Source organism: Kickxella alabastrina, assembly GCF_025024165.1.
Source record: "Kickxella alabastrina strain RSA 675 chromosome Unknown BX661scaffold_3, whole genome shotgun sequence".
NCBI classification, from domain to species: Eukaryota; Fungi; Kickxellomycota; class Kickxellomycetes; order Kickxellales; family Kickxellaceae; genus Kickxella; species Kickxella alabastrina.
In genome coordinates, this window is record NW_026251474.1 from 231,314 (window position 1) to 247,525 (window position 16,212).

The window sequence follows — 16,212 nt, forward strand, 5'->3', positions numbered from 1 at the left end:
TTTTGCATTTTCGTTTTTCAGAATTTGGCTTTGAAAAAATGGTACGCTTATTTATTGGAAAAATAAAATAAAATAAAAGATTTCCAACCGGTGCCAGCCAGCCAGGTAGCCCGCCACCCAGTACGCCCGCTTGTCATATTGCTCGCTTGTCAACTTGCCTACTAATTATAAGATAAATACAAGCCAAATAAAGAACAGACTGGTATAAAAATTCAAATATATATGTGCAAATTTACTTGCCTGAAATTGTGCGTGTTGGTGGTCAATTAAAATGCATTATCTGAAAAGAAAAAGAGAAAGAAACGCATTTATTTTATGCTTCAGCCATCTTTGTATTTTGGTTGGTTGCTGGTCATCAAAAAAAAAAATTGTGATGGCAAAATTAAAATACATCACGTGACATACTGACGGATATAATCTCATTTTTTTGATATTGTACGCACGCTGCGATTTCATGAAGCGAGCTTTTAACGTTATTTGTAGTCTCAATAAAATATATTTAGTAAACATAGTAAAATTGTTGTTGCGCAGCCAAGGATATGGAAGTGGATGTTGAGATCAAAAATCATGAAACAAGTTTCTGCATGCTGATAGATCAAACAATTTCTGGCATATATTACAGCCAGAGTTTGATAAAAATACAATACATGGTCAAAACTTAGCTGTTCTAAGTATTAACAGCAAAGAATCAATGTTATTTGTTTTTGTGTTTACCACGTAGGAGAACGAATAAGAGGGACAGATGGATGACTCCGTCCTTTGTTCTCCTTGTGGAGAAATGAACATATTTTGTCTGTAATTACCACTTGTAATACATATGTTATGCAGCCAAGGATATGAGGTAGACGCTGAGGGCGAAAATCATGAGACAGACTCTCGTCAGTTCACAGATGGATCTGATATAAGCCAAATCACAGGGGATCAAATTAGGCGCCACAATTGACGTCCGGACATACTGCCTGTCCCGAAATGGATGTGCTAGGCGCAAGAATACAGACATGCCAATTATGCCATATCAGGGACCCAGGTTACTTTCATAAAACCAGTTCTCGCAAACGGAGCACACAACTGCCAGTGAGGCCACAAAGACAAGGATATATATAAGGCGAGGCTGGCGATAATAACACTTTAGAAACACTAGTAATAAAAACCTTTATAATTTCACACCCATTTTCTAACACTATTACAGTAGTGCTCCCTACCCCCTCTTACACAACACATGTCAGTAAAAAATTGAGGTTATTTGATGAAATAGTGCACAAACCAATTTTTTAGAATAATTTTATTGTATAATAGCAAATATTATACACGCGTAATTGTTTATAATATGACCATTAGCATTTGTTAGAAATGTTTATTAAAATGTTTAAATTCATAAATCGAATGTAAAATAAAAATTACTCATTAAGCAAAGTAATAAAATATTTATTAAATATAATAAGCAAGAAAAAATATTTGAATTACATTTTTTCTTAACTTTTTAGCAGTTGACTTATATACACTAGTGAAAATGTGTTTTTTTTAGAATTTCCAGACATTTATAGCCAAAGTCCAGATTTTTGAAAATGCGGGGAAGTATTTTTCAACCGTGTTGATGTGTTGAGAAACACTCGAAAACACACTACCATTTGAGTCCATTGGATGAGTAAAATTATAAAATTATAAAATGTAGAGAATTATTTTATTTTTATTTTGCGGCATCGTGTATTATTTTGCGGTATTTAATATTTAATCTGCGGCATTATCAAAGACCTTATGCTTACTATGCCATGTATATTTGATTTTCTGTGGCATCAAGTATGTGCTTTGCGGCACATAAATAACTTTAATAATAATGTTTGCGGCATTTTTGACCAACACAGACGACGATGATAATAACAATAATTTACAATTACAATATGGACAGCAACAGCACCAGTACCAGCAACATCAACAGCAATAGCGGCAAACTTGCAAATGGTGTACCCTGTCGTGCTCTATAAAAATGTGGGTCTAAATCAATATATTCAAGTCTTAAAAATTCCTTACTTAACTGAAAAAGGGGCAGCGCTGTGGGCAGCGCTGTAAACATCATGGTATTCCTTGATGTCAGCCAGCAATAACAGAAATGTGTATAGTGGCCATGATGGTGATCTTGATTCTTGAAAAGGAAGATAGTGGCTTGAAATGTGTGTTGGCACCACATACCCCGCAGTAAGAAAGCTTCTCCCGAATACATTGATACTTTGCCAAAACATATCATTAATGGTATTGTCGGTAAACTATTTTTTTGTGATCCAGGTTGCAGAGATGTGATATTGTCTAGGATATAAAAGCAGCTACAAAAAGTGAGAGAGAGAGTTATATTCTGCTATACCAAGAATTCAGAGGCTAATAAACGACGTGAACGCACGTTCCGACAGATCCACACAAATGCAAAAAATGTATTCCAGCTTGACCCCGCAAAGCTTGCCAAAGCGAAAAATGGTCGGTATATGTCTGTTGAGGATGTCGAGCGCGCGCTCAACCACCCTGGCTCCATAAAACTTGATTGCAAATTGTATGTGAGTACCTCCTAGAGTGCTGAAAGGGATATTTTGTTTTGGGAAAACATTATCACAACATGCATACCCTCGCAAAAGTCGAAAGTATGATGGCAGCAGCTAAACAACCCCTTGCACCGCAAGCTCTGCTATCTTTTCTTTTTAACAGAAAGCGCGCTGACGTCGAATTTGCAAAAACTTTGCGCAAAAATTTGGACCAGATATGGCCCTTATTTTGGTAATTGGACCCCAGGCACAACCCGTCACCATGAGCTAATTAGTTGCAAGGGGCTGTGGGAAATGCTAATACGTTTATTTGATGACGAGTATTGTACTTCAATGTTTTGCCCGACGTGCGAGAGCAGGATGGAGAAATTCCACAAAATTGATGATCCTTGTCTGAAGAATCCCAACACAAGTACCACGTCGCAATGGCAGCAGCAGCAGCATCATCTGATTTTGTCGCAGCTGCAACTACTTTAGCCACTGTGTCTGTCACAGCAGCAGCCACCACTGTTTCTGTTGCAACCACAACTGCTGCCGACGCCGCATCTTTTACAGAAAGTGGATAGCAGAGTTGCAACCAGTGGATGCCTATTCGCGCAGTCTTCTGATATAATCCGGTGGATAGGGGAGGAAAAGGGCTGGTCTGAGGACAACATTGACAGAAAATTAGGCAGCAGGTGCAGGATGAGCTGGCTGAGCAAAATGGGAGCAGTACGTCAATATCCAGCTGCTGATAATCTCAAGCACATTGTCAGGTGAGCGGCTGGTTGCGGGGCAAAATCGAGTGCAAAATCAGACAGAGGATGCGCGATGAGTTGGTCGCGTAACAGCAGAAGCAGCAGCAGAATGGTCAGCAGGCATGAATACAATTCCGGCAGTAAAAACCCCCGCCAAATTTTATGCCATGGCTTGCTTCAGTGAACAATGGAAGGCTGCCTGCAAGCCTTCAGGGCCGCCGGAACCAAGCTCAAGGATGGGGAAAAAGTGCTATTAGGCAGCCAGAAGTGGAATCGCGACATGGCTATGGTGTTGAACCTTCGCATCATTCTTAATGCCCTGCTTAAAGGTGAGCGGTCTCTCCGTTTTTCACGCAAAAAGACATCTTCAGAATCGACTGAACCCGGGTCTACAGCGACACCCGAGACTTTGCTCAAGCCAAAGCCAAGACCAAGCATGTGCGCAAGAATCCATCTGCTCCTGCTTCTTCTTCAAAAAAACAGCTAACTGATTAATATCGTCAACCATGGTGGTCTATCGCCACTAGCTTCAACCCGACATTCTTCCCCACAGTGTTTAGAAGTATATTGTAGCTCATTATTTCTTATAGTGTTGCGACTTGCCCAAAAATAACAAATGCGGGGAAAATAGTAAACATCAGCATTTCTGTTATTGGTTGGGTACGTGCACGTGAGTTTTGTCAATGCATTTGCGCGCGGGAACCTGAGCCTAAATGCACTTTGCGCCAAGAACCTGGGGATTAGGGCGGAAAAAAACCGTATTGCATACTTCCGCGCATTAATTTTTCCACTTTACAGAATTGGAGTTCATCTGTCTTTTTCCTTTGCTTCATTCAAATTTCACATTTATTATTCTGCAATACATCAGCACAAAATCAACGCTAAAAAGCAAGCACCGTCTATTTATTATTCATTTTCTATTAAGACCATGTCCAACAGCGTGGATCTTTCCGCTCACGCCAGCGAAATAACATCCGCACACCAGCGTATTCTCAACAACGACCCGTCAACATCGTGGGCCATCTTTGGTTTGACCGGGGAGGCACCGCGCTTAACGTTGAATCCCAGGGCTCAGGCGGTCTAGAAGATCTCAGCGATGAATTGATGCCGGCAAGGTCCAGTTCGCCTTTGTCCGTGTCCTAGACCCTAACACCAGCTCCCAAGTTTGTCTTTATTTCGTGGTGCGGACAAGGAGTCCCTGTCTTCCGCAAAGGAATGGTGAGTTCACAAGTGGGTCAGGTGCAAGGCATGCTTAGCGGCTCGCACGTCACCATTAATGCTCGGTCCGAGGAGGACGTGGATGCCAAGGAGATTATGGATAAGGTGGGCAGGAGCTCAGGTGCCCAATACTCGTATCATACAAGCCCAAGGTTGCGCGCCTGTGATTCGGCGAAGCCCGCATTTGGTGCTGGCGCCGCAGCGTTCAAGAAGGGCGCTACTTATGGCGCGCCGGCTGTGTCCAAGGCCCGCATGGAATGCTCCTGTAGCGGATCCAGTTCCAGCTTCGACTCCGGCTCCAGCGCTACAAGTACCAGCAACCCCGTACAAGCCACCATTTGCAGCTTCCTCGGCTTCTAAGCCCAATGTACTTCCAAAGCCTGCCACAGCCGCGTCGTCGCTTGGAGGCACTAAGCCGCTGTTTGGTGGCGGCAGTGGCAGTGGGGCATACTCTGGGCGCCCGGTCTCCTCATTCTTTGGTGCCCGCAGCCCGAACACTGCCTCCACCCACCGGTCTCCGCGTCCCTCGCCGCCGGCATCCCCAATCGTAGAGCCCACGCGTTCGAGGTTGTCCCCGCCCCCCTCCTACAAGTCCCAACAGAGCGAGCGGCACGCTGAGTTGGAAGCACTTCGGCGAGGCTCTCGCGGTCCCTCTCCGACCGGAAGTCACGGTGGGTCACGGCCATCCACGCCTTCCCGCTTCAGCTCTCTTGCATCAAATGAGCCTTCGTCGCTGTTTTCGCAGGCGGACCAGACAAAGAACGAGTTGGAGATGCTGCGCAGCCGCCGTTTGTTGAATTCTAGCTTGGGTGCGTCATCGTCGGGCGTTTCCTCGAGTGTTGCGGATGAGAGAAGGGCAGAACTGGATGCTGTGAGAAGGGCCCGCAGTGGGTCGCAAACTTCCGAGAAACAGTATCAGCAGCAGCAAGCGGCACCACCGACTCATTCATGGAAACAAAACCAGGATGATGATCAGCTCAGACGTCAGCAACAACAACAAGAGGAAGAGCGTAAACGTCAGCAACAGCAGCAAGAGGAAGAGCGTAAACGTCAGCAGCAGCAGGATGAGCAACGGAAGCGCCAACAGCAGCAAAAAGAAGAAGAGAACCGCTGCAAGCAGCTGGAGGAAGAGGACCACCGCAAGAAGCAGGAACAGCAGCAGCAGAAGTCTTCTCGCGGCCAGAGAGCCCGGGCGGTGTACGACTACGAGGCAGAGGCTGAGGATGAGCTGCCGTTCAAGGAGGGCGAAATCCTTTATAATGTCGATCAGCTGGACCCGGGATGGTGGGCTGCAGAGACAGAGGATGGTTTGAGGCAGGGCGTGTTCCCGGCAAACTTTGTCGAGTTAATTGAGGACGACAATGTGAATGTGCAGCCGATGAGCGCACCTGGTTTGCCTCACAAGACTCCGGCCGCACCCGCTCCCCCGCCAATGGCACCCGCTCCCCCGCCAATGGCACCCGCTCCCCCGCCAATGGCACCCGCTCCACCGCCAATGGCTCCTCCAGCACCGCCATTGCCAATGTCTTTTGCTGCCCCACCAATGGCACCAACTCCCCCGCCAATGGCCCCAATGGCCGCTCCCCCAATGGTACCTCTTCTGCCTCCTCGCGGACCACCAGCTGCTCCGCCGATGGCTGCTCCCATGCTCCCTCCGCGCAACGCCCCTCCAGCCGCACCGCCTGCACCTCCTGCTGCACCTTCCGCTCCTGTTTTGCCTCCTCGCGGCGGGCCTGCGCCTCCTCCTCCACCACCGCCACCAGCTGCACAGAAGCAGAAAGACCTCGGCGAGCACTACGCCACTGCTGTATACGACTACGACGCGGCCGAGGATGGCGAGCTCACGTTCAAAGAGGGCGAGCAAATCACGCATATCGAGTTCCCATCCGATGAGTGGTGGGAGGGTTACAACTCCAAGAGCGAGTACGGCCTGTTCCCGGCCAACTATGTCGAGCTTGAGAAGTAACTGACTCTTGATCACAATTATAATTGCGCACAATTATAGTTTATATATATCTTGTTTGTGATCAGCCTGTTACCATGGGATTGAAACATTCGTTACTAAATAAAATGAAATTAGTCAATATACACAATTGGCCATTGTAAATTTAATGAATCGTTCATTGTTTTATTGTGTTTCATGCCAATTTAGCTGTTGCCCAATTGTAAAATGTTAATCAGGTGATTATAAGTCCACTCGAAAACATTTAATGCAAGATCTTTGAAAATGGACTATTGAAAAGTTTCGTTCGCATATCATTGTACAATGCAAATAAATGAGGTTCGCACCCTTAAAATTCAAACAATACACAATACAGAATGCATAATCAGAGCATGCAATCTGCCCATCGCCACGAGTTTCCCTTTGGGCAGGTACGCGAGATAATAGTTTACATGCAGACATTATGAAAATATAAAGGGAAATACAATATAATTGAATTTTTTAATTTGAGCCACCAGAACCTTTGCATATTTGTAAGAGTTTTGTTGGCATCGACACAGGATATAAAAAGAACAACGTTCCCTGTTATTTTGACTTTAAAACATTATCCACAGCCATATCAATTAATTTAACCAAGCCCAACCAAAACACAACATTTCGTATTTCACCCTCGCCATCCACAAATTACCAACTACAATGAAGTTCACCATTTCCGCCCTCGTCTTCACTCTCTTTGCCACCATTGCCCTTGCCGCTCCCGTTGCCGACCCAGCGCCTGCCGCTGCACCCCAGGCCAATTCTGATGGCAACATTGTTGTTGTCAACCGCAGACAGTCGGGCTTTATTGGCATGAAGTGGTCGTAAAAAACTCCATTGATTTTGTCAGTTTAATATCCCCATTTAATAGCTTTTATTTTTTATCGACAACATGTACATTTTGATATTAATAGAATAAATATATACTTATAAAGCCATTAAAATGAATAGTTTAAATTACTTTGACAATATTGATGTTGACTATTTAATATTGCAAAACAATATTTGGACATAAAATACAAAATAATTTGTCTTGTTATCATGTCGAAAAATAGTGATATTTTTACAAGACCGCTGTTATAATGTCAAATAATACGCGCCTTTCATATTTTGTATGGGAAAACAAAGTATGCTGCATAGTAAAGATGGTTTGAATTTTGAATAATATTCAAAGGCATTATACCCCTTGAGTGAAATAGTGTAAAAACAGTGCCAAGTTACTTATATTTAAATTTATTTTATTCAACAATCGCTCTTTATGCATTTTCAGACTTTGCCCTGGAACATTGTCAATATAATAAAAAATATTAAGATTGAAGAATAAATTGCCAATTCTTCGACTCCAGTCTGTTTTTCTTTGATAAAAAGGGTTTTCTTCCAGTTTTGAGTTTGAGTTTGGTACAGGCATTGTCGTGTGAAATCAGCTTTAGACATAAATATTATAAGGCCTTTGAAACATCGCAACAAAGTTAAATTTCACAGCAGCAGGCGTGTGTTTGATCCCGGATTCGTCCCAAAAAACCCTTATCAAATTCACATGCAGATCTCGACCTTTGCACTTTTGATGGTGCCAATCCTTTCTTCAATCACAAAATACGCTACTAAAATTTATTTGTTAGTAACTACTACCCATCATCACCCCCTCCTCCTGCTCCTGCTCCCGCTCCCACTCCTATTCCCACTCCCCAACATTCATTCACATTTAGTCCCAACGCGCACCCCGACATCAGTATCTTTTTTGTTCTTCTCTTCTCTTCTCTTGCTCTTTTTATACCTTTATACATTCCTAAAGGTACTAAGCTGGCAGAATCTCGCGCATCCCGAAATTTTCACTGAATTTATTTTTCTTGTCAAAGTATAAAATGGCTAAATTCCTCAAATAATTTTTTTTATTTTTCTTGTTAACAAATTCATAGAACAGCGCAAACCTCATTTATCTAACCATGTCTCAGGATCTGAACGGCGCTCTTGTTGGTTTCTGCAACCCTCTCCTTGATATCTCAGCTGTTGTGGCGATAACCTTCTCGAGCAATACAATCTCAAGGCCAACGATGCCATTCTTGCGTCCGCCGAGCACGTCCCTCTGTTCCAGACTCTGATTGACTCATACGATGCAAAGTTCCTCCCGGGTGGTGCTGGGCAGAACACTCTGCGCGGCGTACAGCTGCTCCTCCCGCAGACTCCGCCGTTTTCATCGGAGCTGTCGGCGACGATGAAACGCCAAGCGGCTGCAGGGCGCAGCCAGCAAGGCCGGTCTGCGCACCAACTACATGGTTAACTCGGAGAAGCCCACGGGAACCTGCGCGCTTTTGATCACCGGCGCCAACCGCTCAATGGTTGCCAATTTGTCGGCGGCCGAGACGTTCCAGTTTGCGCACACGCAGAGCCTGAGAACTGGGCGATCATTGAGAAGGCCGGTACTACTACATCACGGGATTCTTCTTCACGGTTTCACCCGATACCATTGAGGCCGTGGCTAAGCATGCGCTGGAGAACAACAAGACCTTTACGATGAATATTTCGGCACCCTTCGTGCCTACTTTCTACAAGGGACTTGTGGAGAAGACCCTGCCCTATATTGATATTCTGTTTGGAAACGAAACCGAGGCTGCTTCTCTCTCGGAGGCCTTTGGCCTGGGAACCACGGATATCAAGGCTATTGCTAAGAAGATCGCCGATCAGCCCAAGGAGGGCAGCAAGCCCCGGTTGGTTGTGTTCACTCAGGGCAGCGAGCACACCATCGTTGCTTCAAGCGACTCTGACGAGGTCCGTGTCTACGATGTTACGCCGGTGGCTAAGGAGGAGATCGGCGACTCGAACGGTGCTGGCGATGCGTTCGTCGCGGCATTCTTGGCCCAGCATATCCAGGGACAGCTCTGGACGCGTGTGTTGAGGCTGGTCACTGGCTGGGCGGCGAGGTCGTGCGCCAGATCGGCCCGAACTACCCCACGGGCGAGCTCAAGTTTGTTGCTTCGGGTGACTTTACTGCGGCCATTGAGAAGATCTAGATCTAGACTGATGATTTGTTAATTAAATGGATACATTGCCAAGGATTTATTGCGTTGTGTGACGTCAAACACATTTATGAGATATTAGGGACATTCATGCGAGCATGAAGGTGGCTCAGGTAGCCAAGAAAAAGGAAGGCGAAGGCCTGCAATATATGCATTGGATATTGTGAACTGCAACAACGTGGAGGTTTTCACTGGCCATGAAGCCATTTTTAAATAAAAAATGGGAGGGGGAAAAGGACATCTCAATCTTGGCAGACCAGTGGAAAAAATGGAGGAGTGGCTCGTGGCCACTGGGGGCTCCACGTTGCAGTTTGGCAAAAAGCGGTTTATTATTCTTAAGCTGCAAAACATGGATTTTTATCTTTATTTCAGCTCAACCCACAAGCTTTTTGTAACTTTTGCTACAGAAATCTTTCGGTCCAACCCAAAGTACACATGTGCAGATTAAAAGGATTTATAGTGGAAGGTTAATAATAAACAATGCTGTGTCAGCTGGTCCCGTTTTACTTTTGTTATTTTTTTGTAGCTTGCTCCCACAGAGTTTGATGATTCGTTGTGAATAAAAAAACTGAGAAATAGGAAGGGCGCGCGATCCATGTGTAAAAGTAAAAAAGAAAAATGACCGCAGTCTTTATTTCTATTTTTCTTCCGAAAGTGCGTTCCCCTTGCATCCATTTTTTATTTCCCTTCGCCCTTTTTCTCTTTTCAAATTACTGTTTAGTTCTACTAGCATTTTTTTCTCGCACACCATTTTCTTTTCTTTTCTTTTATATATATTTTGAAAAAAACCCTCCTTTATTTTCTTCCGAAACCCTACACAGTTTTTCCTTTCCTTTCCTTTCCTTTCATTCATTCATTCATTCGTTCATTCGTTCGTTCGTTCGTTCGTTCGTTCATTCTTTTTTGTAAGCATGATAAACACGGCAGTCCTCCCCTTATTCGGATTTCTCCCTCCGAGTTCCAGTTCACAGAGTCGCGCTCAGGATACACCAGCCGTCTTCGGCTAACCAGCCTGCAGAACCAAGCAGTGGGGTTCAAGTTCAAGACCAATTCACCACAGAAATTCCTAGTCAAACCGGTGGTTTGCTCCTTGACAACAAGGGAGAAACGTGGAGGTTATAGTTAAGAGCACCAGTCCGATTACGGATTCGGATAGATTTCTTATTCAGACCGTTGCTCTGGAAATGGACGAAGCAGAGGTCTTGATTCAGCAAAGGTAAGAACATTTTGTCATGTTTTTTGGGAGAGTTGGGGGGGGTTTTTGTTGGAATAGTGCGGTTGGTTTTCTTTTTTTCTTGTGAAGATCTTTGTCTTTGTATTTTCCTTGTGACTTTTTCTGTATTCAGATTTTCCTGTTTTTTATTCTATACCTACATGCTCTGTGCTTTTTTGTTTCTTTTCTTTGGGCATTCAGCTGCCGCGTGGGTATTTGCAAAAAAAAGATAAAAGAAAAGCCTCTCACGTGTGCATTCATTGACAACTGCAAAAATGAACGAAAAAATAATAATCTATTTTATTATACATTGGAAAGAAGGAAAAAAGAAAAGCGGAATGCGCATGCCTTGCATTACTTTTAATTAATGCGTGTACAAGCAGCTATATTTTTATTTTGTGTGTATTGTGAATAATACTAATAAAATTAATTTTATTTTGACCATCCTCATTCATTATTTAGTGGCGCAAATTGGACCCGTCGAGAATAATGGAGGACCTGATCCACTGCACATTGGGCCGACGCCGGTCATCAATATCGTCGCAGGGGTCGTCTCCGCACGGCACACCGCTGGTTTCGGTATCCCACTATGATCCGTATGCGCAGAAGCAGGAGTACGCGGGGGCTTCGTACCAGCCATTGGGCGAAAACACGGATACCACAATGGCGGTTGCTTTGGCTAAGCGGTTCTACCAAGTGCTGCCCGGGATTGACGTCGCCGACTGGTCATGGCTGGAGTTTGCAAAGTTTGTGCTGACGTGTATTTTGCTGGGTTTCATGTTGCCGGCAATTCGGTATGCCATTTGGTAACTCGGCAAAAAAACAATCCGGTATTCTATTTAAAATAACCATCCACCCCCACCACCACCACATCCTCTCTTTTCTTTTTCTAATTTTTATTGTACTTTACCTAATCTCTATTTCATTTATTTATTTAATCAATACACATGTTCATGCCTTTCGACAAGGTTGCTGGCCTTTTGGATCTGGCGCAACTCGTTCATATCAACGATATTGAAGAGATCCGAGACGGACCAGCGAACGGTTCCAAATCACCTGCATCCTCGCTGTGGTTAAATGCCTTTGCCAAATTCGCAAATCCTCATAGCTCGGGGTAGTCAGCGTCAGCGGAATATCCATACTGCCCTGGTCGCAATCCATCACCTTGCGGCCCTTCACCAGCTCGACCTTGGCCTCCACAGGAACCGAAAACCACAGCTCAATAGAGATCCACTCATCCATCGTGCGCCTAACCAACCCCTCCACCACGCCACGGTCCTCCATCTCCTCGGGCGTCAGCTTCAAGACCGCAATCCGCATGTGCTCAAAATACTTGTACGCGTATTTATTCATCCGCACCGAAAGCGGTACAGCCGGATCGAAGGCTGCCGGAGGGCCCAGCTTACCATTCTCCCAAGCACCTTGGGTTCGCCCACTTCGCCCACCTCCATCTGAATCTCCATTCCCTGGGCCTTAACCCCGGCCAGCGCATGCTTATACATTGCCGCCAAATGCCTGGTCATCACTCGATCCAACGCCTGCATATCGCCCTCGGCCACCGCTTTGGCAGCCTTGGGGAGCACGAGCGGGACCATTTTCTCACGAACAGTCTCGATATACGCATTATCGAAGATTGAAGCTACCATGGCTTTGCCGGAGATGTCTGTGTACCAGTTTAATATGGGTCCAAGGATTGGCAAGCGGGTTTTGGATTTGAGGTTGGAGTGTCGTGGGATGTTGGAGGAGTCTGAGGGCCAGACCCAGGGGAACTTGACGGTTTCGCGTGCGCGTGTCAGGGTGCTGCTTGAGTGGCGAAGGCCAGTGGGGCGTGCGGGGGGTGAGCGCTGGGGAGCGGCCCAGAAGCCGAAGAGAAACGCTCATTGTAAGAAAATGGAAAATAAAAGGTGAATGAAATGAAATTCTCGTTTCTTTAAACGAAAATAGATTCAAGAATAAAAGAGAGATGATAAAAAATGTGTCGAATACATTTTTCAAGTTGTTTTACACACGCACAAAACAAAAAAAAACAAAAAACAAGGCGCTGCGTGGATTAGGGTTGGATTATCAAAAAAAATTAAATCTCACAGAAAATCATCGGGGCCCCACAGCTTGAAGGTGCGGTCATAGCCAGCGACACAATGCAGCTACTATCCGGGGCAACATCGACGCCCAGCACTTTGCCAACATGTCCAGGCAGGGACTTTTGCAGTTTCCAATCGCCCGTACTCCATACGTTAACCAAACCATCGTTCGAAGCCGACACCAAAAAGTGGCCACCTTCAGCACCAGCAATGGAGTGGGAAAAGCGCAAATCCGTGACCATTGATTTGTGCGCGGGAATCTGATAAACACAAGCCATTTTGCGCAAATCATGGATCCGCACAGTGTTGTCGGCGGCGCCGGTGGCCACCTGGAAGGCATTGGGGGACCAGTCTAGGCCGTAGATTTCGCGCGCATGGCCTTCCAGCACCATGATCGAGCGGCCGGAGCGCAGGTCCCAGACACGGCCAATGCCGTCCAAGCCAGCAGTTGCCACCAGCGCAGCGGTGTCTGGCTGAAACCGTAGGGCAAAGACCTCTCGCGCATGGCCTTCCTGCAGCAGCAGCTCCTTCTGGGTCTCCAGATCCCACAGCCGCCAGGACCCATCGTAGCTAGCGCTGCCCAGCAGTCTGCCATCCGCATGGTGGTCCACATGCACCACCCGGCCCTGGTGTCCCTCCAGCCTGCCAACCGGCAGCTCCCTCTCCACGTCCCACAACAGCACAAGCCCATCAGCGCACCCGCTAGCAAACCCAGCGTGCCACCGCCCTGCTGCGGCCGCGCAGATAGCCCTGATACGCGGTCAGTGTGCCCACGATAAGTGCGCTGGACCTGACATCCCGGCACATCCCATAGCTTAATGCTGCCCGACCAGGATGCCGTTAGCAGGTGGTGGGCGTCGTGGGCAAAAATTGCGCGGCTGACCGGCCGCGCATCGCCCACCTGCGACCCGCAAAGCGCAAACGTCGATAGCCTCTGGATCAGTGCCAGACGCCGCTGCTTAACTACCGCCAGATCCTCCGCAGCCTGCGCCCTTTGGCGTTCCAGCCGGTCGCGCGCCCGGTCCAACGACTTCACGGCAACCTCCATTCTCGCAGCCTTCAGTTCCTCTGACCCTTCCGTGTAAAACTCACCGTCCTCCTCACTATCGCCGGCCGAATCGTCGTCCTCGTCCACGTCCATTTGCTGCTGCATTTCTTTCCTGTCGGTAATCTTCGAGAGCACGTATCTTAGGCGATTACGCCGATCAGCAGCATCCTCGCCAAACAGGCATATGGGCTCTCCATGCTTGCGCAGATCCGCGCGAACAGCAGAGTCAGAAGTGGGCACGGCAATATTGCGTGCTATGCGTTTACGGTCAAACTCGGCCATGGCACGGCGCCGAGTCTCTAGGGTATCGGATGTTAGGTCTTTTTCTTGCGTGTGGTCGAGGGTTTCTTGATCAGATCGAGGTTGATGGTCTGGGAAAACTGTGTGCGTGGGTCTAGGCCTTGTTGCAGCATTTGGGCGCCGGACTGAGCGTTGGCGGCGGGCTGATGGTCGCGCTCTTCCTGGCGCTTGCGTTTGGCATAGGCTATGGTTTCTTGTTCTGACTGGGCGTTGCTCATGGCTTGGTGGTCAAAAAAAACTATTAGGAAATGCCCCTGGATAAAAAAATTTTAAATATAAAAGTTGGAATGAGAGTTTCTTCTTGAGTGCAAGTTGGCTGAAGGGTGTGCGTGCTGCGCATGAGACAAAGTGGATTTCGGCGCTGGCTGCGTTTGGTTTTGGCGTGCTGGGCTTTATTAGGGGCAGGAAGCGCGTGACTGGTTTGATTCGCACTTGATCTGCCAACTCTTGAATCAAAAAACAATCAAAACCAGATAAAGAAAAAGAGTCCCAGTCAGTATATATCGTGGTGGTAATTTATTATTTCCTACTCTTTTCTTTTTTTTTGTTCCAATTTCTCGCAGAATCTCTCTTTCTCGTCAATTTATATTCTTTTTCAATTTTATTAAAATGCTTGCCCTTCGTAGAGCGCTGCAAGGCTGCACGCTCAGCACGGCGGTTTTCAGGGCGGCAGCTCCTAAGCCCGCGCTGTCGATCCGCTTAATGAGCAACACAAAAGACGACGGGCAATTCAAGACATGGAAGCCACTGGCGCCGACCCTGCGTCAGCGCCGTATGACGTCCCGCAAAGACCTGCATAAGGGCGGGCCCGTGCGCGAGCTAACCGTGGCCAAGCGCCGCACCGGTGGACGCAACAACACCGGCCGCATCACCTGTCGCCACCGCGGTGGCGGAGCCAAGCGGCGTATCCGGCTGGTTGATTTCAAGCGCACGGTGCCTGGTCCGCAGCAGGTTATCCGGCTGGAGTACGATCCGGGACGGACCGCGCATATTGCGCTGATCCGGCATATGGAGAGCGGCGAGATGTCGTATATTCTGGCGCCGGCGGGGCTGAAGCCAGGGTCAGTTGTGCAGTCGTATATGCGGGTGAGCCTGGATGTAGCCGCTGGCGGAGCCGCGCAGCAGCTGAGCGCCGAGGAAATGTCGGTGTCGGAGCGGATGGAGGCGGAGGCGCGCGCCGAGGCGCAGGCGGACATTGCGTCCAAGGTCAATGTCGAGGTCGGCAACTGTCTGCCGCTGAAGCTGATCCCGATCGGAACCACCATCCACAATATTGGGCTGAACCCGCAGGGCCGTGGGCAGCTGGCAAGATCCGCTGGGGCCTCCGCCCAGCTCCTGTTCACTGCGCCGACGGGCCTGGCACAGATCAAGCTCATGAGCGGAGAAATCCGCCGCGTGCCTGTTGATGCCTGTGCGACCATTGGCCAGGTCAGCAACCCTAACCATAAGCATGAGAAGCTTGGAGGCGCTGGCGCAAGGAGGCGCCGCGGGTGGAGACCAACTGTACGCGGTAATGCGATGAACACCCATGACCACCCGCACGGTGGTGGAAGAGGAAAATCCAAGGGTAACAAGCACCCAAGGAGCCCATGGGGCAAGCTGGCTAAGGGCGGAAAGACCCGCCATTCGAAGAACCCGATGCTTGTACGTGGCCGCCCACGCCGCTAAAGGAGTTTCTCTTTTTTTTTCTGTCATTTTGTTGGACCAGACTGTTTTCTCCACGCATTTGCGCAGTAAACTAAAAAAATATTTCATACTGTTTGTTTGCGCTCGTTCATTGGCTGAGGTCGAGTATTTATTGCTTTTATTTTTTTTTGCTGCAGAAAGCATTTTGCAGAAAAAGTAGCGAGAAAATGTAGTTTTGGCTGCTGTCAGCAGAAAGAGAATGCAAGTGTGGTTTTATGTTTGGCGTATAAAAGCACCAACCGTTGCCCATTGGGGGGGACAATGGAAGCCCATTTTTCTATCGGCAGATTCCTCCATTCTCCCTTCCCCTTTGTTCCATCATTCTTTGCTCTCTCTCTCTTTTTTTTAACGTTCTCTTGTTTTTATTTTATTTTCACAAACTCATCTTTGTTGGAATTCAAATCCTATT

The 16,212-nt window shown here is 47.3% G+C and overlaps 6 protein-coding genes across 6 annotated transcripts; 4 read left to right on the forward strand and 2 right to left on the reverse strand.

Annotated features, from left to right (window-relative positions):
• The first annotated feature begins 4,077 nt into the window (after nt 1-4,077).
• BX661DRAFT_177315 (uncharacterized protein) lies at nt 4,078-6,567 on the forward strand. Its single transcript, XM_051534600.1, is given in 4 exon segments — nt 4,078-4,293; nt 4,308-4,380; nt 4,489-4,748; nt 4,762-6,567. 4 exon segments carry the CDS (start codon nt 4,194-4,196, stop codon nt 6,447-6,449), a joined length of 2,121 nt encoding a protein of 706 aa, XP_051394053.1. The 5' UTR covers nt 4,078-4,193; the 3' UTR covers nt 6,450-6,567.
• Nucleotides 6,568-8,102: 1,535 nt separating this feature from the next.
• On the forward strand, nt 8,103-9,765 carry BX661DRAFT_177317 (Ribokinase-like protein). The gene is made up of 6 exons (XM_051534601.1): nt 8,103-8,253; nt 8,378-8,470; nt 8,491-8,619; nt 8,687-8,878; nt 8,931-9,282; nt 9,330-9,765. The coding sequence occupies exons 2-6, from the start codon at nt 8,405-8,407 to the stop codon at nt 9,467-9,469; spliced, it is 879 nt and encodes a 292-aa protein (XP_051394054.1). The 5' UTR covers nt 8,103-8,253; nt 8,378-8,404; the 3' UTR covers nt 9,470-9,765.
• A 621-nt stretch (nt 9,766-10,386) lies between these two features.
• On the forward strand, nt 10,387-11,631 carry BX661DRAFT_222499 (uncharacterized protein; the record flags this gene model as incomplete). Its single annotated transcript, XM_051538857.1, has 4 exons — nt 10,387-10,401; nt 10,434-10,556; nt 10,591-10,691; nt 11,174-11,631. 4 exons carry the CDS (start codon nt 10,387-10,389, stop codon nt 11,496-11,498), a joined length of 564 nt encoding a protein of 187 aa, XP_051394055.1. The 3' UTR covers nt 11,499-11,631.
• Nucleotides 11,595-12,532, reverse strand: BX661DRAFT_177325 (uncharacterized protein; the record flags this gene model as incomplete). Its single annotated transcript, XM_051534602.1, has 4 exons — nt 11,595-11,605; nt 11,724-11,789; nt 11,831-12,089; nt 12,110-12,532. Coding segments are annotated over 4 exons (759 nt in total), but the record flags the coding sequence as incomplete, so codon positions are not given.
• Nucleotides 12,533-12,664: 132 nt separating this feature from the next.
• On the reverse strand, nt 12,665-14,447 carry BX661DRAFT_177326 (WD40-repeat-containing domain protein). The gene is given in 5 exon segments (XM_051534603.1): nt 12,665-12,796; nt 12,826-13,496; nt 13,544-14,071; nt 14,084-14,211; nt 14,244-14,447. 5 exon segments carry the CDS (start codon nt 14,333-14,335, stop codon nt 12,770-12,772), a joined length of 1,446 nt encoding a protein of 481 aa, XP_051394057.1. The 5' UTR covers nt 14,336-14,447; the 3' UTR covers nt 12,665-12,769.
• Nucleotides 14,448-14,819: 372 nt separating this feature from the next.
• BX661DRAFT_140291 (translation protein SH3-like domain-containing protein) lies at nt 14,820-15,785 on the forward strand (the record flags this gene model as incomplete). The annotated part of the gene is made up of 2 exons (XM_051532834.1): nt 14,820-15,215; nt 15,300-15,785. The coding sequence occupies 2 exons, from the start codon at nt 14,820-14,822 to the stop codon at nt 15,783-15,785; spliced, it is 882 nt and encodes a 293-aa protein (XP_051394058.1).
• Nucleotides 15,786-16,212: the final 427 nt, after the last annotated feature.

Excerpts from the sequence above, each read along its gene's own strand:
- BX661DRAFT_177317 (XM_051534601.1), top strand. The coding sequence starts at position 8,405 with ATGTCTCAGGATCTGAACGGCGCTCTTGTTGGTTTCTGCAACCCTCTC. Across the intron at positions 8,879-8,930 it reads GGCGATCATTGAGAAGGCCG|GCCGTGGCTAAGCATGCGCT; the intron begins GTACTACTACAT and ends GATACCATTGAG. Across the intron at positions 9,283-9,329 it reads GGAGATCGGCGACTCGAACG|GGACAGCTCTGGACGCGTGT; the intron begins GTGCTGGCGATG and ends CAGCATATCCAG.
- BX661DRAFT_177326 (XM_051534603.1), bottom strand. The coding sequence starts at position 14,335 with ATGAGCAACGCCCAGTCAGAACAAGAAACCATAGCCTATGCCAAACGC. Across the intron at positions 14,212-14,243 it reads CAGCCCGCCGCCAACGCTCA|ACCCACGCACACAGTTTTCC; the intron begins GTCCGGCGCCCA and ends AACAAGGCCTAG. Across the intron at positions 12,797-12,825 it reads CCCCGGATAGTAGCTGCATT|CTGTGGGGCCCCGATGATTT; the intron begins GTGTCGCTGGCT and ends CGCACCTTCAAG.
- BX661DRAFT_177315 (XM_051534600.1), top strand. The coding sequence starts at position 4,194 with ATGTCCAACAGCGTGGATCTTTCCGCTCACGCCAGCGAAATAACATCC. Across the intron at positions 4,381-4,488 it reads GATGAATTGATGCCGGCAAG|TTCACAAGTGGGTCAGGTGC; the intron begins GTCCAGTTCGCC and ends AGGAATGGTGAG.